This window comes from Lampetra planeri, chromosome 21 (genome assembly GCF_965212315.1).
Source record: "Lampetra planeri chromosome 21, kcLamPlan1.2.h2, whole genome shotgun sequence".
NCBI classification, from domain to species: domain Eukaryota; kingdom Metazoa; phylum Chordata; class Hyperoartia; order Petromyzontiformes; family Petromyzontidae; genus Lampetra; species Lampetra planeri.
In genome coordinates, this window is record NC_136127.1 from 8112531 (window position 1) to 8137411 (window position 24881).

The 24881-nt window shown below is 47.8% G+C and overlaps 1 protein-coding gene across 4 annotated transcripts in view; it reads right to left on the reverse strand.

Moving 5' to 3' along the window:
- Positions 1 to 24881, reverse strand: part of LOC144724628 (calcitonin gene-related peptide type 1 receptor-like) — a 153840-nt gene that overhangs the window by 10848 nt on the left and 118111 nt on the right. For all 4 annotated transcript variants that reach the window (XM_078603907.1, XM_078603908.1, XM_078603909.1 and 1 more), the window contains exons 7-11: positions 23691 to 23817; positions 18941 to 19094; positions 13154 to 13214; positions 10841 to 10907; positions 4027 to 4245 (exon numbers count right to left, since the gene is read on the reverse strand). In XM_078603907.1, coding sequence (XP_078460033.1) covers positions 4027 to 4245; positions 10841 to 10907; positions 13154 to 13214; positions 18941 to 19094; positions 23691 to 23817 — 628 coding nt within the window. The remainder of the gene's footprint in view (positions 1 to 4026; positions 4246 to 10840; positions 10908 to 13153; positions 13215 to 18940; positions 19095 to 23690; positions 23818 to 24881) is intronic.

Genomic DNA, 24881 nt, shown 5'->3' on the forward strand with positions numbered 1-24881 from the left:
ACGACGATATTTAACACCTGTCACGTATTGAAATGCAATCGCGTCCCAAGACTCTGCACAAGTCATGGGGCACACCAGCTGAGGACAAACCCTGGGAACAAAAACCGAGGAAGCAAGAACATTCGAGGAAATCCTGCAGGGTGGATGGGAGGGGGCAGGGTGAGAATGGGGACGAGCGAGGAGGCGATACAATAACGGCAATGACCCAGAGACTATGAGACGAAACTAAACTATTTTGTTTATTTTACCAGGTAAAGCCCACTGAGCTGTACAGCGTCTTTTTCAGAAGCGATCTGACCAGCAAATGATAGCTCAACGAAGTGGCTGATCGCGTGGAAATTTATAGCAGCCAGATACTCAGACCGAGTGTTGATTCTACAAGTGGAGGGAGAAACCGAAGGACACGGAGAAAAATCCACGTGACCACGGGGAGAGAGAACACGCAAACTCCAAATATACTGCAGGCATCAGGGTCAGGATCGAACTCACGAACCTTTCTGCATACTAGGCGAGGGAGTTAACATCTCACCCACTGCGGCGCCCTGGTACAACGTCACTGCACCGCGCTAAACGTGATCCACGATGCTCGCGATGGGCCATCGCCCATAACGGCGGGGCAGGCCAACAGCGTGCGTCAAACTTGTCGTACACAGGCGAGAAGCTTTTGGTGCGGTTACGCACACAGGCGTAATCGTCCTTTCGGCGAAGTATCAACCCGCCCGAGCACAAAAGGCTCAACGGTGCTGTCTTATTTGGCCAGAGAGGAAAACAACAATGACAAACGAGAGCACACCCACGAGGTGATAAGGCAGAGCAATAAGGCGTCACCACCATCATCATCATCGCCGGCTCCGCGAGAGGGCTCTGAGAAGACGAAGCCACCTGTTGCACAGTTCACAAACGCGTTCGCTCTATCTCTTTGCAAATGCCAATTCAAATTCTTATCGGGAGCAACTATAATTGTGACCTACAAATGGTTTTGTTGGAGAATACTGTATAGCTTCTTTATAACTCAGTGGGGTGGAGAGGGGTTGGCGGAGTGTGAACCCGGCGACCTGGGTTCGATTTCCGGCCAGGGCTCACGTCAGCGGCGAGTGAACCGGTCCCAGGCACCACCTGCCAACCCATCACCCGCACTGACCAGTGTGGTGAAGTATAGTTAAGCAACAGGCATGACCGATGCAGTATATGGGAAGACTTCGTCCAGCATTGTAGTGACAAGGGGATGTAAAATAATAGGGTTTTTCCCCTTTTTTCTAGCAACAAAACTGAAACCTTTTTTTACAAGGATTCATGTCTGCATTAACCACAGTACTTGCAGTCAAAATGCAAACAAAAAACACACTATGATATTATATGCATTGTCCTTGAAACTGATTGGTCCACACCAAGGGACGGCATATATTATCATAGTGTGTTTTTTGTTTGCATTTCTATTGCAAGTATTGTGGTTAATGCAGACATGAATCCTTGTAAAAAGGTTTCGGTTTTGTTGCCAAAAAAAGGAGAAAAACCCTATTATTATATTTTGGTACTGGCAAAGGAGGTCTAATGATGATGAAGGGGATGTAAATCACAATTATTGGAAGATTATATTTTAAAGTCTGATCATCTCTTTGCTAAAGTGAGTACGTGGCACTGCTCATTCCCATTGATTGCGCTGAGACGGTGGTGAGAATTCCTAATTCTCACGGCAGAGCTAATTTTCTGAAAAGTACCACTAAAAATATTGATCCCACCTCTGGGGCTTTAAACTTACAAGCTTCCACAATGCAAATATAACACACTGCACTGCACCCAGTGTGCCTGGACGAGATCAATAAGTCGTTAAAACTACCCTCACGCCGAGGAAATGCACTACAATTCGTTGAGACTTATCGGCCGGTCATTAACACATGTGAGCGATGCCTTTAACACCTCGAACCAAGAGCGTCACCGGCTGCCGATACCGTCACTAGACAACCCGACAGCACCCACCACACTGACAGCATCAAGCCAACCACGCCCATCCTTGTTCAGTATTATATATCATCAGCCATGGTCAATCCACTGCTGGTTGAAGTCACTTCCCCCCCACCCCCCGCACCAAGCTTCCACCATCTTTATTTTTTTTATATATAGATTGAAAAATTAGTTCTCTAGAACTGCTTTTTGTGCTTTAGTTCGTTGTCCTTCCCCCCGGCACCTCCGATTAGCACGGTTTGCTACGTACCGTGTGAAAGAAGTTCAACAAAGATCCCCTGTATATCCTTAACAGACTGTAGGGACAAGTGCTGTTAGCGAGCACCTATGAAGGCCGGAACGGTACACGAGGGGGTGGGTGGCCAGCACCACGCCCGACCGCATTTGTCTCCCTAGTGCAATGTTTACACACCGCACCAGGTACTCATTTGAGTCGACCTAGGGGAGGCCCGGGACCGGTTCAGATAATCGTCACTGGTGGTGTTGGCCGTGAGCGGGAATCGAACCCGTGTCGCCGGGTTCATAGCGCAGCACGCTAACCGCTACACTACCGCTTCCCACACGAGTTGATTCTCGTCGCTCCATCTCCTCGATGGACATGACCCGAGGAGGCGTTTCAATCCCCGGATGCCACTCCGTCATGATTATTGACCTTCGGCCGTCGTCCCGCCTAAGGGATGTGTTTTTTTTCCTTCTCGCTTGTCCCCAGGGGACAAGCAAACATCTACATCTGAACGTGTCGGGGCTCTCGATGATGGATGCGGGGTACTGCTCGTGTTCCCACCTCTGAGGTGCAAAACCGGGACACATCATGGGGTAGGAAGAAATACCTGACACTACCGGAAGGCAGGCGAGAGAACTACATGTAAATTAATTATCTCGAGCGGTGTATTGTTGTTATTATTACGCAAATAACAAAACCATCACTTATAGCGTCCCGAGAAGGCTAAAGGTTTCCCTCGGTGCATCAGGTTACCTGGTAGTGCACGACGAGGTGCATCAGGTTACCTGGTAGTGCATGACGAGGTGCGTCAGGTTACCTGGTAGTGCATGACGAGGTGCGTCAGGTTACCTGGTAGTGCACGACGAGGTGCGTCAAGTTACCTGGTAGTGCACGACGAGGTGCATCAGGTTACCTGGTAGTGCATGACGAGGTGCATCAGGTTACCTGGTAGTGCACGACGTGGTGCATCAGGTTTCCTGGTAGTGCACGACGAGGTGCGTCAAGTTACCTGGTAGTGCATGACGAGGTGCATCAGGTTACCTGGTAGTGCATGACGAGGTGCATCAGGTTACCTGGTAGTGCATGACGAGGTGCGTCAGGTTACCTGGTAGTGCACGACGTGGTGCATCAGGTTACCTGGTAGTGCACGACGAGGTGCGTCAAGTTACCTGGTAGTGCACGACGAGGTGCATCAGGTTACCTGGAAGTGCACGACGTGGTGCATCAGGTTACCTGGTAGTGCACGACGAGGTGCGTCAGGTTACCTGGTAGTACACGACGTGGTGCATCAGGTTACCTGGTAGTGCACGACGTGGTGCATCAGGTTACCTGGTAGTGCACGACGAGGTGCGTCAGGTTACCTGGTAGTACACGACGAGGTGCATCAGGTTACCTGGTAGTACACGACGTGGTGCGTCAGGTTACCTGGTAGTGCACGACGAGGTGCATCAGGTTACCTGGTAGTACACGACGTGGTGCGTCAGGTTACCTGGTAGTGCACGACGAGGTGCGTCAAGTTACCTGGTAGTGCACGACGTGGTGCATCAGGTTTCCTGGTAGTGCACGACGAGGTGCGTCAAGTTACCTGGTAGTGCATGACGAGGTGCATCAGGTTACCTGGTAGTGCATGACGAGGTGCATCAGGTTACCTGGTAGTGCATGACGAGGTGCGTCAGGTTACCTGGTAGTGCACGACGTGGTGCATCAGGTTACCTGGTAGTGCACGACGAGGTGCGTCAAGTTACCTGGTAGTGCACGACGAGGTGCATCAGGTTACCTGGAAGTGCACGACGTGGTGCATCAGGTTACCTGGTAGTGCACGACGAGGTGCGTCAGGTTACCTGGTAGTGCATGACGAGGTGCATCAGGTAGTCGTAGACCTCTCCGGCGAGGCGGCCCTCGGGCCTCCAGGGCACGAGCACGAACTGGATGCCGAGCAGCGGCACGAGGATGAGGGTGGCGCGCACCGCCTTCATGTACATGTTCGACTCGGCGCGGTGCGTGTCCTTCAGCTTGGTCACCAGCACGCGCACGATGTTCAGCAGGAAGAACAGGTTCACCTGCGAGCGGTCGGGGAGGGGGGCAGAAGGGGGGGGGGGGGCAGGTGCGTCGGAGAGGAGAGCGTTGTTGAAATGGGGGGGGGTGAAGGGAATTTCAAACCCTGTGATGCGTGACCTTGTTTAAAAGGGCAGGGGGGGGGGGCAGGATAGGGTCGGATATGTTGAACGCGTTGGCACGACGCGGTCCATGTTGAACAAACGGTAGACAAACGTTGAACTGAACGGGTAATGATGACGACGGGGCGATCCGTGCGTTTGTCCGCCGTTGAGGAATGGCTGCTGTGACGCCCATCGCTTAATTGTTCTGCAGGCGCGCCTCAAGTCAGTTTAACGCAACCAATATCATCCATAATACAGGTTTTTTTTTGGGTGAGATCGCGTAAATATATTAATCTGCGTTTCTGCGGCCGTCTAGAACGCTCTGCCTTCTGATAATTAAAAAGCCACTGGAGCTGTGCACTTTTAAATGATCCAGAGTGAAAACGCAGTTCTCTAGAACTGCTCATTGTGTTTTGTTTGTTGTCCTTTCACCACACCTCCGATTAGCGTGGTTGGCTACGTACATTATGAAAGAAGTTTAATATACACACATACATACATATCTGCATTTCCCATAAATATTCTAAATTCCTATTGATATGCAAATTCCTTTGTCAAGGCGCTCTTCCCCCTCCAACCTAGCTTAAATATACGCTGCCAAGCCTGGTGGTGTTCATTCAGACACTGTCTTTCCGACAGACCTGTTCTTCACCTGAGGACGGCTGCTTGCGTTGTGGCGGAAACGTCGTGAGAATTATTTTATTATGTTTTATTTTTATTATGTTATTATTTCCCTTCTACGTGACTTTACCGAAAGAACCAAGAAGATACATACAGTAGTTCAGTGAATCGATACACACTTAAGGCTCGTCCATAATAGAGGTTTTTGGGTTAGATCGCGTAAATATATAAATGTGTCGTTATACCCGCCACCACCCGACACAGCCAATTAGTAAGGGTTGTCACGCAAACAGAACGTGCTAATTCGTTACTAGTACAACACACCGGAGTGTTGGAGAGCCAAGATTGTAAATGTTGTGACTTGGGAGGGCTCTAACCCCTGAAGCCCCCACCACCCGCTGACACTACGGGCCTGGGAACCATCATGGGTGTCCGTAGATTTCGTATCACCATCCGATCATCCTCAGTGTCATAGTTATCATCATCATCATCAAATCTTTAAGCCAATTATTTGGTGATGCTGCTGCATTGGCAGTGGCGCACGAGCACAAACAACACCAGCAACACAATTTGAGTACATTCGTCAATGACCCCGCCTTAAAAGGACAAATAGCGTGTATAATGGGTGACGTTATGGGCAACGGCCCTCCTTTATAGCACGTACCTAAGCCAGGTGACAGACCGCCGAGATCACGGTCCCCCCTTTGTCCAAGGGAGACTCGGGGGCGGAATTTAATTCTCAATAAAAAATAAAATGTAACAGCTAACGAGTCAACGTTCGACTCGTCGACGTGTAACGCGGCGTTGTCTACAGACGGAAGCGGGTGTTTCAAGTGTGTGTGAGCGTTGATGGTCTGCATTGAACCATTTTGGTAATTAATTCGACAGATATTTCACAGGATACGCGCAGAGCAAACCGCTGGACGGACCAAAGTCTTGTGGGTTATGTAAAATTACCCTTGACGGATACTAAGTTGAAGTTCCAAATGTGTTTTGTTTCCCTAGGAGAGAACTTGAGAGAGAATGATGCATCCCATTTCCAAGAGTGACCTAAGATGTATGTACGTATGTTGAACTTCTTTCGTACCGTACATAGTCAACCGTGATAATTGGGGGTGCAGGGGAAGGACAACCAACTAATCACAAAATAATTTCTTAAGAAATGAGTTTCATTCTAGATTTAAGAGTCCATAGCCCCAGTGGCTTTCTAATACCCTGTTATTTGCAGTGGAGTTTAGTAATAATAATAATACTGATGGGCCTGCTGTGTTTTGCAAAATGCACGTTGAGCATGGTAACACGCACGTATACCTGGGGAGCAGTGATGGCGCAGGTTCGCACAGTAGGATGTTTGGCCACTTTCATTATCGCGTGCTCTGCATCGTAGGCCAGACACTTTATTGTGTCATCCAAAGCGGACAAAAAGGCTTAACTTTTTGTCCGACTTCTGATATCACTTTTGGGATATAACCGGTGAAAAAACCCACAGGTGTCTATACAAGACGTATATTGAAAAAAAGTGAAATACAACACGAAGACAAGGATTGACAGGTAATATCCTCTCCGGCAAACACATCTCGCCAGTCAATTATCCACAAACCGTGCGACGCATCGTGGCATTTGGAGACCCGTGCGCACGCGCGTCCATGTCGTATTCTCGTGCATGTGGCGCAGGCTAATGGTCCTGGAATACATTTCGAGGACCACCCCAACCACCCACTGCCCTTGCGAATTCAACAGAGACGGCGCGTCTACGGTATGACGGCCTCCCCACCCCCCCATGGCGCCTGGTCACATGTTTCGTCCGTGTCTCTGCCGTAACCCGACACTGCAGCTCATGAGCCAAGGTGGATCCGCCGGGTCAGTACCACCTGGGGTGGCACGTAAATGCTACACGAGGGGGTCCACCATGGGTAGTGTCCACCATGGGACATGCCCACCAAAGGCAGAAGACACCGTTTGTTTTATGGCCACAATTAATGTTGATTTTTTAAAATATTCCATGAAAGTTTCATATCACGTGAAATTATATTCATGTAGAATACCTTTTTTGTTGTTGACTTTTTCCTGTCGAAAAAAGCTACCGCATTGACCCTGCTGTCGTACTTATTTGTTATCTGGAGATTATGTTGCTACCCTAAGTGGTCACAATAAGCCAATTTTGGCCCAACAGCTCAAGGGGCTTACTTGGGTTCACGTAATTTGACGTCTCTGCCGCCTACGGCACCAAATTTCAGGATGTGACAATTGCCGTGATATCAGGTTTCCCACATCTCTGTAATTGTATTCACGATGTTTATTGCATCGTTGGTTGTGCTTCTCAGTACTTCATTGCACGAATAAAAATCACTTGAAAGTTTCCCCAACTGCAGTTCCCTCGAAGGACAAAAGCATCGCACGTGCCAGTTGCATTGAAATAATTAAATAATGTTAGCAACCGCCATAAACGGCGGCGTCAATTTACTCAACAACAATTTGCTAAAGTACCAATTAAATGCACAATAGCCCTACCTGTTTACAATTCTGACCACAGCGAGGCATTTGTCATTTGATACAAAAAAAAACATGGGGACATATAACGAGCTTTGATTTAAACGAACAAAATTGGTTGCAGAGGTGACTTACGAACACAATTCTTTCCTGGAGCCCGTCCGTAAGTCCAACGGTTCGGAAGTCGGTACACAGCAATCGAATGTATATTTAAATGTCCACACAAACACTCACTCCCAGCACGAAGCCGACTCATTAAATCTCGCGGAGGATCGCTCGGCTCAACAAAATAGTGGCGCGGTTCAATTTGCAAGTGCGAGTCAATGTTCAAAAATATATTTCCTGGAAGCTGGTTGGTAAGTGTGGGTGTTCGTAAGTCCGGCGTTCGCAAGTCGATGACTAACTGTATTGATTTTTTTTTTTACCCACTGAGCTATGTAGCTATTTTGCAGAAATCACCTGGCCAAAAATGATAGCTCAATAGAGCAGCCAAATACTCTGAAGGCATGTTTCTGTGTGTATGTATGATTAACATCGATTCGCACCTGCGCGAATCGGCATCTGCGCGAATCGGAGGTGTGGATTTTCCTCCGGGTCCTCCCGTTTTGTCCCTCCACATTTAAAATGTATTTGGCCGCTATAAATTTCTACACGATAAGCCACTTCGTTGAGCTATCATTTGTGATAGCGAGGTCACTTCAGAAAAAGAGCTACATAGCCCAATAGGTGCCTGATATGGTGAAATAAAAAAAAGTTTTTAGTTTTAACATAAATGTGAGCACGATTTTTTCGGCTCTCACGATACGTTGAAGTATCGCCAAATCGTTGCAACACTACCCCCGACAACTTTGCCTCTGCTCTGAGCAGGCCCACCCACTGCACCGCTCTTACTTGGCAGGTGCACCCCCCCGACCACCTCCCACAACCACCACCACACTACCATGTGTGTGCGAGTGTGCCTGCCTACCTGAGTGCGTCTATGGGGGAAGGGTAACATTAGTGGGTAGGGTATGGGTACCCATTTGCGACCCTGGTGCGGCCGGGTACGGGTAGGCCGTGAGTCACTGGTGAGTCACCGTTTGTCACTCGTTTCCCAACGTCTTGTCTCTTCTCACAATTCAAGTTCCTAGAATCAACCCACCCGCGCCTGCAACATGGCTTCATCCCAGAGGTCGCAATCAGGTACCCGATACCCGTACCCTACCCATACCCGGCCAGGTATGGGTAGGGTACGGGTACGGCCGGGTACAGGTAGCCGTTTGCGACCCTGGTGCGGCCGGGTACGGGTAAGGAATCAAAACCCGTTTGCGACCTCTGTTCCACAGTGGAGCACCGCCAGCCTCTCGGTCTGACCGCTAACGGGGTGAGACAGGAGGAGGAGAGCAGGTCCAACATAGCCCCCAGAGTCTCAGTCGGCAGCCGACAAGAGACGCGGTGCTTTGTCATAACAGCAGCCATGGCCAATTTTGACAAAGTGCCGTGGCGTCAAGGCTTCCGCGATTTAGAAAAATTGCCACGGAAAATGCTCCTTCTTGTCTTATGCGAGCAGCTTGTATTCGAATCCTCTCTTTTTTTTCTCTTTCTCTCTCTCTCTCCCCATCTCCGGACGGACTCCGATTTGTATTCAGCAAATGTTTTGGCTGGGTACACAATGGAAAACTTGAAGTTAAATTATCTATGCCCATGACGGGCCGAAGGCCGAGGCCTGCGGAGTTGGGGGGGGGAAGGTTGCCATGGGGATACACGGCGAGAGCAATGGCAGCGTCTCAAGTGTCTCACTTCGTCCAGCTCAGAGGTCGCAACCGGGTACCCGATACCCGTACCCTACCCGATACCCGGCTACCCGTACCCAGTCGGGTACGGGTACCCGTTTGCAACCCTGGTGCGGCCGGGTACGAGTAGGCCGTGAGTCACTGGTGAGTCACCATTTGTCACTCACTTCCCAACGTCTTGTCTCTTCTCACAATTCAAGTTCCTAGAATCAACGCACCCGCGCCTGCAACATGGCTTCATCCCAAAGGTCGCAATCGGGTACCCGATACCCGTACCCTACCCGATACCCGGCCGGGTACGGGTAGCCGGGTATCGGGTACGGGTACCCGTTTGCGACCCTGGTGCGGCCGGGTACGGGTACGGGTAAGGAATCAAAACCCGTTTGCGACCTCTGATCCAAGCTCGAGGGTATTCTCGAGATGGATTCCGCGTTGGTTAGGAGATGTTAACTATCTCGCCTGGTATACAGGAGGATATGGGTTCGATCCCCACTCTGGCAATGCCTGTATATTTGCATGTCTCTCTCCCCGTGGTTATGCGGATTTTTATCCGGGTTTTTCGGTTTTTCCCTCCACATTTAGAAACATGCCATTAGATTATTTGGCTGTTATAAATATCGACATGATAAGCCACTTTATTGGGCGACTATTTGTGTCCAGGTTGCTTCTGAAAAAAAGATATATAGTTCAGTGGGCATTACCTTGTAAAATAAAAATAGTTTTATAGTTTAAAATAGTCTAGTGTAATCATTGAGACACTCGGTAGTGCCGATGAAGTTTTTAAAGTGCTGCTATCATCGTGAGGTCATCGACATCATCAGCCATGGGTAATCCACCGCTGGATGAAGAACTCCCCAAGTCGTCCCCATGCATGCATGTTGAACTTCTTTCGCACCGTATGTAGCCAACCGTGTGCTCATCGGGAAGAACAACCATCTAAACACAAAAAAGCAGCTCTGAGGAAAGATTTAAAAGCACGTAGCTCCAATGGCTTCCTCACAATTACTTTTCTCTCGCGGTTCTGCGACGCAGCAAGCCCAGTGTGATGGGCGCACGAGACAATTTCATCGCTCCATCTCTTTCGGTAGAACGCCCCTCTCGGACGCATTCATTCCTTGGCTTGCCGCTCCATCATTAATCTTGTCCGCTAGCCACTATCGCTTCGGGCGACGCGTCCTGCCCCAAAGCTCACATTGAATAATGCTTTTAGTCCACGTGTCCCTCTTTCTGCCTGTCAGTGTAATGCCATTGTGTGCATTGTGGGGTATTGATTTTTGTCATATTTATTTATTTTTGTTAGGATTTTATGACACAACAACATAGGCCCGTAACAACGCTTTTAGGTGACGTTAAAAACCGCACGGGGACAAATTCGGGGGTCTCAGACCCGACGTGGCCAGTTTGTATAAGACGGGGGAATTTAACCGCGGGTGTAAGGGGGGGGGGCAGAGAGGGGGGGTATCATCGTGGGGTATTTAAAATCACCCAGAACAGCTGCCGGAATTTCTTTTTTTATTCTGCGGCAAACTCTTCGGCGACGGGGAACGAGAGCCGGCACAGTCAATAGAGCGAAGGCTGTCGGAGAGCGCGGCGATGAGCGGTGCATTACTCACCAGCAGCGCGATGATGTAGGGCGCGTGTATAATGTACAGCAAGTAGGTTTCGGAGCTGATCCAACATCTGTAAAACAGAGCGACACACGCGTACATGAAAGTTAAAGTCACGTGCAGGTAAAGGTCACCCCCCAGCCCCCGTGCAGCCTACACAGGTTGATGGGACTGCTATAAGCAAGTACCTATGAAGGGTGGCGTGGTGGACGATGGGGTGGGGGTTGCCAGCACGACACCCGACAACCTTTGTCGCCCGAGAGCTTTTGTTTACACACTGCACCGAGAAACTCATTTAAGGCTGAGGTGACCAAGGGGAGACCCAGGGCCGGTTCAGACGATCGCCACCAATTTTAGCCCCCCACCTAGCATCGAACTCACTGTCGCTAGGTTCGGAGCGTAGTGCGCTAACCACTGTGCCACCTCTCTTCTCAATTGTTGGGGTTTTAGTTTATTACGTTTTTGGAAAAAAAGTAAAGAGGTAGTAATTAGGAGTAAATGACCACTTCGCCCACGAGTACACATGCATGAACACACACACACAACAACAACAACAGCCACTGTTCGCCACTAAGTGATGGTGATGTCACCACAGTCCTTGTGCAGGACTGGGTGCACTTTAAGCTCAAATGGAATCTGGAAGGCTCACGGACAGGCCGTCATAGGACAGGCCCAGGTGTTATGGGTTAAATGACTGAGATGACTGGCGATGCTTACACACCGCACCAGGTACTCATGTGAGGCTGAGTCGACTTAGAGAGGAGGCCCAGGACCAGTTCAGATAATTTTCACTGGTGTTGGCCGTGAGTGGGAATCGAACTCGGGCCACCGGGTTTCGTAGTGCAGTGCACTTACTGCTACACTACCGCTCCCGGTAACAATCAGACACACAGATTACAACAGCCGCAATATTTCAAAATAACCGCAGTACAATTGTCAAAATTGCATCACACACTCTATATTAGGCACAATTGGGTGGCTTGTAGCTCGGCGAATCTGGGAGGGATTGGGGGTTCCCCAACGTCACGAGGAATAGGGTGGCTCCTAGCGGGTGGCGGGCAGTGGAGTGCCGTGGGGAGACAGCACTCGAACTTGTCGTTATAACAGACGCATCTGATGTCGTTATAACAGACGGATCTGATGTCGTTATAACAGACGGATCTGATGTCGTTATAACAGACGGATCTGATGTCGTTATAACAGGCGCATCTGATGTCGTTATAACAGACGGATCTGATGTCGTTATAACAGACGGATCTGATGTCGTTATAACAGACGGATCTGATGTCGTTATAACAGACGGATCTGATGTCGTTATAACAGGCGCATCTGATGTCGTTATAACAGACGCATCTGATGTCGTTATAACAGACGGATCTGATGTCGTTATAACAGACGGATCTGATGTCGTTATAACAGGCGCATCTGATGTCGTTATAACAGACGGATCTGATGTCGTTATAACAGACGCATTTGATGTCGTTATAACAGGCGCATCTGATGTCGTTATAACAGACGGATCTGATGTCGTTATAACAGACGGATCTGATGTCGTTATAACAGACGCATCTGATGTCGTTATAACAGATGCATCTGATGTCGTTATAACAGACGGATCTGATGTCGTTATAACAGACGCATCTGATGTCGTTATAACAGACACATCTGATGTCGTTATAACAGACGGATCTGATGTCGTTATACCAGACGGATCTGATGTCGTTATAACAGACGCATCTGATGTAGTTATAACAGATGGATATCTTGTCCTTATAACAGATGGATACCTTGATAATTGTTTTTTTTACCCTTTTATCTGGCAACAAAACTGACACCTTTTTTTACAAGGAGTCATGTTTGAATTGACCACAATACCTGCGGTAGGAATGCAAACAAAAAACACAACTCTGATAATGTATGCACTGTCCTTGAAGTTGATTGGTCCACACCCGAGACAGCTTTCCTTAGAGCCTAGTCTCACATGGTGTTGGACCAGATGACGCCAAAAGGCGCACAAGGCACACAGTTTTATTGCCAGATAAAAAGGTAAAAAAAAACAATTATCATATTTTGCTACTGGCAAAGGAGGTTCCAATGGTGAGATGGATATCTTGTCGTTATAGCAGACGGCTCTCTTGTCGTAATAACAGACATCTCTTGTCATTATAATACATATCTCTTACTTGTCCTTATAACAGACGGACCTCATGTCGTTATAACAGACGGATATCTTAATTGTTGTTGCAACGGACGGATCTCTTTCTTGTCCTTTTAAAAGACGGATCTCCTACTGGTCCTTATAACAGACGGATCTCTTACTTGTCGTTGTAATAGACGGATCTCGCCACGGCGTGTATGACGGCAGGGACCAATGGGAAAACTGCAGACACAGTGGGCAAGAGAAACAGACAATCACCCTGCAACGGATCGTGCGGATATAAGAGTAAAGGAGGGGAAATCACCGTGCAATACGTCGCGCGGATATATATTAATACCATATGAAAAAATAAGAATAGGTTTTACCCTATCTGGCAATAAAACAGGAGGTGTTAAGATGTTCAAACACCCAAGAGAAACCTTTTGCAAGGAATCAAGTTTGCATTAAGCGCGTGTACTTTGTGGTGAATATGCAAAAAAAACATGCTCTTATAATATTTGCATTGTCTTTGAAACTGCTTGGTCTACACCAGAGACAGCCTTCTTTAGGGCCTTGTCTCACCAGTGTCATACCAGAGAACGCCAAAAGATGAAGAGTACAAAGACAATGAATTTCGATTTAAAGCTTTCGTGACTGCAGGGATTCATCTTCTTGGTTCTTCCGGTAAAGTCACGTAGAAGGGAAATAATAAAATAATACAAACAAAACATAATAAAATAATTCTCACGACGTTTCGGCAACAACGCAAGCAGCCGTTCTCAGGTGATGAACATGTCAGTCCATTCAGACGCTGTCTTTCCGACAGACCTGTTCTTCACCTGAGGACGGCTGCTTGCGTTGTGGCCGAAACGTCGTGAGAATTATTTTATTATGTTTAATTTGTATTATTTTATTATTTCCCTTCTACGTGACTTTACCGAAAGAACCAAGAAGAAAGACAATGAATGCATTAATATCTCGGGGTGAGCAGCTACAAAACGGGATCTATTCTTTTTTTATACTTTTGATGCTGGGAAAAAGGTCCCACGTTAACACAAGTCAGCTCACGCATTTTAACGGCTCGGGACCCCCCCCCCCCCGTCCCACACCACACCTCTAGATGTATGGATGCTGACGACAGCAGACTGCACCGCGTGCCCGAAACCCGCGCGCGCGGCCCGCAATTGTCGCCAAGTGACGGGATGGCCGGAAATAAATATTTCATGTGCAATGAAACTGTTGCCGCGCATTAGACGTGACGCGTGTGTGTGTGTAATAAAAAAAGAAGAGAGTTGTCCACCATTTGTTCCGAAACATATACACGGTGTGCAGTGCCGGATTATCCGAGTAGCAAAAGTAGCTACATGTGTTGCTACGGGCCCCGTACTTTCAAGGGCCCCGCGCTAAATGCTTTCGAGCTATCAATTCCGGTTCAGTGATTCTGCACTTGCTCTATTACTGTAGTACTATACTGCCTTCAACTTTGATGAACGACTGGGTGTTTAAGGTTAGCAATTGATCGTATTATCTGGCTGTATAACAAATGAAAAAATACAATTAAATCTTGACTTAAAGCTTTCGTGACTGCAGAAATTCATATTCTCTGGGTCTTTCGGTAAAGTCAAGTAAAACAAAAAAATTGTCCAAAAAACTACGACGTTTAAGGCCCTTTATAACATATGCTACAGGACCCGCACTAGCTTGCTCCAGCACTGACGGTGTGTATTACACGTGGAGCACCTCGGGATGCATTTGAATTTAACACGATATGAAGAGACATTTACTGTCGGTGTTTATAGCTATACATACACAGTGTAGACATACAATGTGATTGCTTTGTATCGGATAAACAAGTGCAATAAGCGCCAACAATAATAATAGTGACCACAAAGAGTATTTTGGAAGTACTAAGTTGAAGAGATTGGTGAGAGAATAAATAAAGGAATAAAGAAACCAAGCGGAACTGGGCAGGACAGGTGTATTGACCACAGGGGGTTTTACCTGTACCTGTGTTCGTGGCATTAGACAAGAGGCGTACATCATGGGGACAGCTGACGAGAGGTGAGAGACAAAATAAGATAACTCGTAAAAACTAAGTTTTTCACGATAAATCCTTTATATGCGTGGCGACTAGAGTCCTCTCGTCCTCTGGCTTGAGATGGCTGCCACCTATGGGTCAGATGAATGTCTGGCAGCATTAAGCAATTGGTAATTAAATATTATTTTTTTCCTAAACAGTGTAAAATTTTGGAAATTTTTTTCACGAAAATGCATTGTCACGCACAACGAGTCTGTGTGCAAAATGTCAGCTCGATTGGATCACGGGAAGTGGGTTAAAAAACGACCGAAAGATTTGCACGGTCCTAAGCAAGCAAGCGAACTTAATATAAAGGATTTAAAAACAACGATGCAGCGGAGACCCAGAGGGAGAGAGAAGGGCAGGGAAGCGGAGGGGGGACAGCGGAGGTGATGGCAAAGAGGCAGCAGAGAGACGTCATGGCGGTGTTCGGAGGCCGCTGTTGGATAAGAGCAGCTGGGAAAAGGGAGGAATGGGGAGACTGGGGGAGGCCTCTGCCCCGAACTTGGAAGTTACCGGCTTACAAAAATAACATATATATATATCTTCTTGGTTCTTTCGGTAAAGTCACGTAGAAGGGAAGTAATAAAATAATACAAATAAAACACAATAAAACAATTCTCACGACGTTTCGGCCACAACGCAAGCAGCCGTCCTCAGGTGAAAACCAGGTCTGTCAAGGCGACAGCGTGGCCGAAACGTCGTGAGAATTGTTTTATTTTTATTATTTTATTACTTCCCTTCTACGTGACTTTACCGAAAGAACCAAGAAGATGAATCCCTGCAGTCACGAAAGCTTTAAATCGAAACATATATATAAAAAAGATAAAGACCCTCTCCAATATAGCTTTAACAAACTGTTGGGGCAAGTGCTGTTATCGAGCACCTATAAAGGCTGCCACGGAACACGAGGGGATGGGTGGCCAACACCACGTGCCCGGCCGCCTTTGTCTCCCCAGTGGCGATGTTAACACACCGCACCAGGTTTCTAATTTGAAGCTGATACAACCTAGGGGAGGCCCAGGACCGGTTCAGAAAATCATCACTGGCGTCGGCCGTGAGCGGGAATCGAACCCGGGAAGCTGGGTTCGCAGCGCGGCACGTTAACCACTGCGCCACCACTCCCCACTATATATACACACACATACACGCAAACACACATAGCGCAGAAACAACATGTGTTTGTGTATATAAATCGTTTTTTCACCAGCTTTGGTCTACTATGGTTATTATAAAATGGGTGAAATAAATCAAATAAGTCAGCCTTGACAATGGCTGATAAATCAGCCGGCGGCAAAAAGGCCCGTCAATAAAAAAAAACTATTTACAAAAAAATTCATTTCAGAGCCCGTTAAAAATATGAATGTGCGTGCATGTATGCGGTTACTGTACCCGAAATACGTGTGTGCGTGTGCTCGTGTGTGTGCCAGAATGCCAAGTTTCCCTAAGATGTCAAACACGATGCGTAAGTATAGTAAGGTGTAACAGAATATGATGGTGTAAAATTAGACCGAACGCATTCCTGTGAGGTGAGTTATCTTCGGTAGTCTGACAAACCACAACACGTCTAACATTAGCCCAATATGGCTCGAAATACGACAGAATTTCACGTGTGTACGCTTTCCCTTCGTATCAGAATCAGAATCTTTATTTAGACTGGAGGAGGAATCCGATGAGCCAATAAGCTCTTTTTCACAGATATCCAGTTCCCCAGCTCTGACACCGTCCCGTCAACACGTTGACGTCACGAGCGAAGCCGTTAATTAAAACTCGGTATTAAATTTATACTTCCATTTTCTACAATTTTTACATTTAATGTTGCACGTGTTGTCCGCTTCATTACGTGACCCATTAAGTTTTAATTGCGAGTGTTCAAGCTTGGCATTTCCATTGCCGTGCCTTTTGAAGTTTAATTAATCATAGTTTATGCTGTAATAACAGCGACATTGCCCCTTCCATCTGGACCCATCCGGTTTGCAGAGTATGCCAATGCCACACAGGGCACGTGGGTCAGAGCTGCTCCACCAAGAGACCTTCGTCGATCCAACGTAACCATTTCATTGGACAACACAATGGCAGTTTAACACGCAGGCCCTGCAATTGCTAGCAGAAGGGTCCTCCGCTAGAGCAAGCTATAAAGAGGTGTATTGGTCTACTCTCCCATCACTGGCCCATACGTATTTTGCTGAGGTAGGAGTACTCACACTTTACCCTACCGCACGTGACCTGATGCTCGGCTAATTGCGGTGTACTTCTAGATTTGAAGGTTTCGTGACTGCAAGGATTCATACTCTTAGGTTTTTTCGGTAAAGTCACGTAGGTAAAATAATAATAATACAATATTAATAATAAATGAAAATAGAAACAGTAAATTTGGCTGTGACGGTCCCACCCGAAGACGGAGACTTGTGTTGCCTCCGAAACGTCGTGATTTAATTTAGTTATTTGCATTTATTATTAATTAATTTTATTATTCTTATTTTTTACCTACGTGACTTTGCGGTGTACTGTTGGGTGGACGAGAGGCGGTGTGTGGGGTGGGAGGAAGAGGGTGATTTAACTTGCAACCACTGTTTCAATTTCCACGCCTGGATATGGAATTGAACCGGCAACCTCCACAACAGAAGTTGGGGGGGGGTGGCGTACATATTTGCATTCACAAACGCCGAAAGCCGATGGTTTGAATCATACTATTCATAATTAGGAAACATGCATCGTAATTACGAAGTGTTTCATCTCCGTGTTCTCTTTGGGTGATAATTACGGAACATCTATATACATATAAAAACAAGTGCATACAGAACTATTAAACTATACACAAATTCAGTGGCAAAAGAAGGTTAATGAGAAATAGTAATTATGTCTAATTTGTGGGTCATCGCAAATGCGGGGATTTCCTGACCCTGAAGACAAGGAGAGGCCTCAACACTTTACCAAACATCGGGGCTTATTGCTCACTTGATATTTGCCGGAACACTACTCGGCTGGCAATGGGATTAGTATCCGTAATAACAGTAATAACCCCACGTTATTGTGCCCTATATTCTTATCATCCTACGAATAGGCTTATGAGCAAGAAAAATATATATAAATAAATAAATATATACAACAATTCCTCGGACGGCATTCCAGACTGTTCCGAGTTAAATTCTGCGCGGCAGCCTAAACGATGGCGAAAGTTTCTGAAATTCCCCCACGACGCCGTTGTCCAACACGGGGGTCACCGCTAGAGTTCGTCGATCGGCAGTCGCGTGCGATGGGGTAAAAGTGTGGCTACGCACATCCAACACCGTCTGGTCAACGTGGAAGAGTAGCCTCTGGGGTTTGCCCTCTCGCAAGTCAGTGGCTCGCGCAAGCAATTTCGGAGCTGCGCCTTATACCTTTTCTAACAGTCCAAGCCCTCACATTATCTTTGCACTAATCCAACATCTATCTTTGTGTCTCCCTCACTCACCCCCGACGTCCCCCAAACCCTTCCTTCCCTCCTCCCGCATCCCCCCAAACCCCATCTCCTCCTCTGTGCCGGCAAGTGCTGCCCGTGTGTGGTATTAGTATTTGCGACAAGGTGGCAGGGGCTAAGTAAATACCACCGCAGGGGCAACAGCGGGGCCCAAAGCCACGTGCCTCTGAGAGGGACATGGAGGTACCGGCGATGGGATGCAGGGGGGGGGAGAAGAGAGGAGATGAGGGGAGGTAGGGATGGTGGGTGGGTGTTGGTGGGTGCAGGCATGTCACTCAAAACCACAGCGAGCCGAAAGCGAACACGAAAAAAAGCGGAACGCGCCCTCGCGCACGTTGCTATTGTGAGCGTCGGGCCGACGAAAACCCGACACCCGGTGCTGTCGGCGGCGGCGTCCAAAAATAAACGAGAGAGAGAGAGAGACGTCCTCACCCCAGCCGAGGAGGTAGTACCATACGAGGTGTTGCTTCTCCGAGAACACGGCGACCACGATGAGCGTGTGTAGGTAAATCCCCTCGCACAGCATCCAGAAGTAATTGCAGCCGTTCAGGTACTGCTGGAGAAACTGGAGGACTTTGCACTCGACCTAGAAAGAGAGAATTTCACGGATTCAGAACAATTTCGCCACGCTTTTTTTCCACCAACCCTCCCCTACCACCCACCCACCTCTCTCCCTTTCTTTCCACAATATCCTCTCGCTGCGACTAATTCATTCGCAACGCCCAAAGGTGACGTCAAACAACAACTTCGGTTTGGAAGGACTTGTCCGTCTCGTCATTTTACTTCGTAAAGTTGCCTCGCAGGAAAAGAGGATATACGTTAAATTTCGATTTAAAGCTTTCGTGACTGCAGGGATTCATCTTCTTGGTTCTTTCGGTAAAGTCACGTAGAAGGGAAATCATAAAATAATAAAAATAAAACATAATAAAACAATATTATTTTATTATGCTTTATATAATATTATTAAAATAATATTATTTTATTATGTTTTATTTTTATTATTTTATTACTTCCCTTCTACGTGACTTTACCGAAAGAACCAAGAAGAGGTTATACGTTCCGAGCCTTGACCGCTCTGCATGCACGGGCAGGTTTGTACGCAGGGCAAAGTTTGTCGAACGCGTGACGGTACCGTGTAAAGAGGCAATAACACTTACAATGATGTATATTTAGCTCAATGGACATGACATTAATTGGAGGTATGAAGATTCACCCCCTTTTTCTCCCCTTCCCCCCCCCCCCTGTTGGGCAAACGTTGCCATATGGTTGGAACCGTTGGTTCCATAAGCAGGGTCGCGATTTGACTCAAGAATCAATTCTTATTTGTTTTTTGCACTACGGTGAATGGTGGCACCTCCAGAGCAGAGGTCGCAAACGGGTTTTGATTCCTTACCCGTACCCGTACCCGGCGGCACCAGGGTCGCAAACGGGTACCCGTACCCGGCTGGGTACGGGTAGCCGGGTATCGGGTAGGGTACGGGTATCGGGTACCCGGTTGCGACCTCTGCTCCAGAGGCTGCAGACTAAAGAAACTTTCCCATAGTTTCCACCGCAGCGTCGGCAAATCGAACCGGCGACCTCTGGGTATCACCCCCGGTGCGCTAACCATCACACCGCAGCAGCAGCAGCATCCCCATTACTGTGCACATATTGTGTCGCGGAATAATCAACGGCGGTGTTCAGGTGAAGCGCTGCATACTGGAAAATGCCAAAGCAAATTTTAATCTACATGAACTTTCAATATCCCCATTCTCAAGCCGTCCTTTTCGCGCCCCCCCCCACCCACCGCCCCCCTCTCATGAATACGTATGTATTATTTATAAATAGTGCGTGCGGGCGAAGCCACACGCGTGTACGTGCGCGGCGCACGGTCCCAAGCCACATAAATCACATTTTGTCCCGCAGCAGCCAATCCCGGGAATAATGCACGACGGAGCACACGCTTCGTCGTGCCACACGCACGCGCGGAGATTATATTTAACCCTTCGCCGACAACTGCGGCTTCGCTTTTCTGGCCTCCGGTTCAACAACGCGAACTTGATCTGGGCTGCAGAATTCGGCGCGTAAAAAGTGGCAGAAAATACTGGGGGGGGGGGGGGGTGGGGGCTTCGCTGGACATGAACAGGATCGCTTTGAGGCTGTAATTATTTTGTGGTCTTCCCTCGAGCCAAAATACACTCCCCGTATGCAAACATCGCTGCGACGCCCCACTGTATTTCGGTTCGGTTCCTCCCCGCCAAGGCCCAGCATTTTACGCATTTTACGCATTTGTGTTCCATTACATGCGGCGACGATGCTGTTGTTGTTGTTGTTTGAGGATCTCGCTGCGTTATTTGTCGCTGCCAGCGATGCGTTCCGCTTACAGCCGTATGAGAAGTCAGAGAGGGATTTCTCACTCATTGGTGGTGCTCATCTCCAATGTTGCAGCCCTGTGTGTGCGGTGGAACTCCAACATCGCCTGTGGCAGGTTGAGTCTCTCCGCGGGACAACTGCTGTTTACTGCGTCCGCACAATGTGCTACGCATTTTATCGAACCCAGAGGGACGATGGGCCAATTCCAGCCCCCAACCAGGCTTTGAACTGTCAAGCGTGCCGATTGTTATACCCACTGAGCCACAAGGCTCACGACGTCTTCGCATGTGGTAGTTATGCTTTGAATTAGCATGGACCGGGTGTCTTTTCGGTTCAACCGAACAGGAACGAAACACGACATTTCAATCGTTTACAGTGCACCGAATTTACCGACCGTCGCATATCCCAACCGCCGTCCGGCATTAGAACTCGCGACCTTTCCGAGTTCTCTTGCTCCACCGCTGGGAGAGACTAACTGCACGTCCCCCCGTTTCAGCGCCCCGCGTGCAATTGAGCACGATGTGTATCGCGTACAGCTGTACAGTGGCTGACAATACGGGTGCATTTAAATTCTCCGTGAATGCAAACCGTGTTGTGGCGAAATGTTATGCAGATGACGGGAATTGGTGTTATGCATTCTCCCCCCCGTCGCAGGCGGTCCCCGCATGAATGCACGCGCGCGTGGATAATACTGCCTTGTTTGATTAATGCAAGGCCACACGCGCGTGGCTATTAATTTAGTTAATGAGGTTGATCATTATGCTATTTTGCTCTTGCGCCTATATGCCAATGTTTAGCCTTTGGTCAGACATTAAAACCCAAGTGCGTAGCCCGTGGATGTGCAAACTATTAACGTTGCCGCTGCTTGTTGCCAACCGCTCTTCCTGGGCGGTCTAGCGGCGGTGAGTTCGCCTCTTGTTGCACACGCTCGCGGTTCGAGTCCGGAGGCCGCTCTGGTTAATTTAGAGTTATTTGTCTGCTATACATTTCCACGTGATAAGCCACTTCATTTGTGCTATCATTTGTGGCCAGGACGCTTCTGAAAAAGAGCTACATAGCTCAGTGGGGGCCTTACTTGGTAAAATAAAACATTCTTCAGTTTAAAATAGTTTAGTAAACAACCGCGGTACTACGCGGACGTCTACCGCTTAACAGCGCACAGCCTTAACGTAACGCGCAACAGTAAATCCACTTTCGTGCCGACGTCAAGAGCTCGGATTCAAAAAATTACCCCGCAAATTACTCAATTGGGGATAATGCAAGATAAATATTCACGCCCGACTGGCAGATTAATGCCGCAGGTCACTTTCTGCGAATGAGACTCATCCTGGTCTCTTGAGTGTTCAGCTGGTTAAACAAGATATGTAGTACTAATCACATTCCTGCATTTCCCATAAATAGGCTAAATTCCTCTTGATATGCAAATTATTTTGTCGAAGCGCCCTTTCCCCCCCTCCCAATCCAGCTTATATATACGCTCTAAGCTCGTGTGCTGTTTCATTCAGACGCTGTCTCCCCGACAGACCTGGTTTTCACCTGAGGACGGCTGCTTGCGTTGTGGCCGAAACGTCGTGAGAATTATTTTATTATGTTTTATTTTTATTATTTTGTTATTTCCATTCTACGTGACTTTACCGAAAGAACCAAGAAGATGAATCCCTGCAGTCACGAAAGCTTTAAATCGAATTGTTATAGTGCTGTGTGTTGCTGGCCATGTGACGTCACTGGGACCTTCGGGGCTATAAAAAAAAAAACATTTCTATATATACCAGAGACCGATGAAGGCTATTTTTCAGCAATCTATAGAGATCATAGATCCATGAAGTGCCCTTGAAATAGCAGGCTAGACAAGTCAGCGTTACTCTCTGCGTGGTGTGCGGTTTTGGGAGCGCGCATTTTTATTATTTATTTCAATGTTATGGCAGCCAAATTCATTCCACCGTGCGTTCGTCTACGAATTCATTTAATTTGCAGTACAGAAGCTCAAGGGATAGCACTCAGGGCAAGATGTTTCTTTTGCATGTTGAAATTGAAAACCTCTTAGCTCTGATTAGTGTCTCCAAGTTCTGAGAAATCCCTTGGATTGATGTGGCCACTTTTTAATGGTGTAAGTCTGTAATGGCGACACAACTTTATACCACAGGTTCGTTCTAATTGGATCATCTTTAAGATAATTGTCATGCTCCCCCCTTATCGAAAGAGATTAAACAACATTAGTGTTCTCAACCTTTGTTGGACAGCATCCAAAAAAAACAATGCCCCTTTTCCCGAGACGTAAGAGCGTGGGGCCGCCATGGTACAGGCAGCTTTTCCACTGGCTACTTGCTGTGCCAAGCCTGAACAAAACCGTGCTACACTGGCCTCACAGGACATCTAAATCAGGCTGGGGAGCCAAGCAGGGCCAGGGGCGGGGCTAACGACTGGCGTCTCCAACACGTCGTGCGTGGCTTTGACAGTGGAAAAACAACTCGGCGCCTGCTTAACCGTGGCCGGGTCTGACACGGCACAGCCCAGTTGTACAGTGGAAAAGAGATTGTGGTCTATACCAGTGTTCTTCACTGCAAGGCCCTGCGGGCCATTGGCGGCCCCTGATGGCCTTTAGTGGGGCCCCTGACAAGACACAAATGGTGAAAACACCCCTCCCCCCCCACCCACCATCATCATCGTGCTGCTGCCAAACCCCCAATGGTTTCAAATGTGTGGCGGCCCTCACACTGACGATGTCTTATCGGCGAAAGTTGCCTCCATCTGAAAATGAGTGAAGAACCCTGGCCTATACCCATAGGTTTAAGACCCCGTGCACAATGAAAGGACCCAAAAGGCATCTTACAGGGTTGCTGGCTACGAGCTGCCTGTTGTTAGCCACCACGGTGAGCGAGATGATGGTGATGACGGAGTTGAGGATGTAGGAGCTGAAGAGGTTTTTGTGGAGCGTTATCCTTTGGCAGCTCAGGCTCCTGGAGACACACACACCCACACACAACACACGCACGTGTGTAAGCACTCGGCATGTAATGATTCACCCGCCACCGATCCAATGAATTCTGGGGAGCAATTCTTATTTGGACCTTCTCAAAGAAATTATGTCTCAACCGTGCAGCTTTATTCACCCACCCAGCCCCCCCCCCACCACGTCAAGCACAAATGTAGCATAATTTGTTGCATAATTTGCATTAATATTCGGTCCTTAAGAGGCACAAATTGATGCAAGTATCACAAGGGTACGAATGGATTCAACGCATCATTACTTGCCAAGAGAGCTCATTGTGCGTTGTGGAATTGAATCAAGATATAGTAATAGGTTTTTACCCTTTGATCTGGCACCAAAACTGACACCTTTATACAAGGAATCATGTTTGCAATAACCACAACAAAAGCAGTCAAAATGCAAACAAAAAGAGACAACTCTGATAATGATATGCACTGTCCTTGATGTTGATTGGTCCACACACGAGACGGCTTTTCTTAGAGCCCAGTCTCCACTGGTGTTGGACCAGATGACGCCATAAGGCGTACAACTCAAAAACAGCGCACTATCAGAGTATTGAGAGCTCGGGGTAAGCATAACGGAATTGAATCGAGAGGTGCGACGTCGAACGCTGAATCCCATGATAAACGCAATGCATGCCACGTATACATCAAAAGCAATTAAGAGCATGTGAATAGGTGTGGGTGAAGGACAACAAACTAAACAGAGTGCCGGGAATGATAAAGTGGCTTATTCGACCAGGCATTGCAATCGATTATTTTTGTGTGGATATTTACACGGACGCCTTTAAACGTGGCAGCCACCTTGAAAAAAAACCCCTTCTCCCCCCCAACATACAAGCCACACCCAGCATAACGAGGCCCAAGACGACACCAATGATGTCACCAAGCTCCGCCCATCACCTCCGGTCCAGCGGCACATGTGGAGACGTTGGGCGAGACATTTTCAACTATTTTCCGTGCTAGGCGTTAAGGTTTCCAACCCCTGTGCTAGACTATTGGGGGGGTCCGAAGCTTCAATTATATTGCCGAT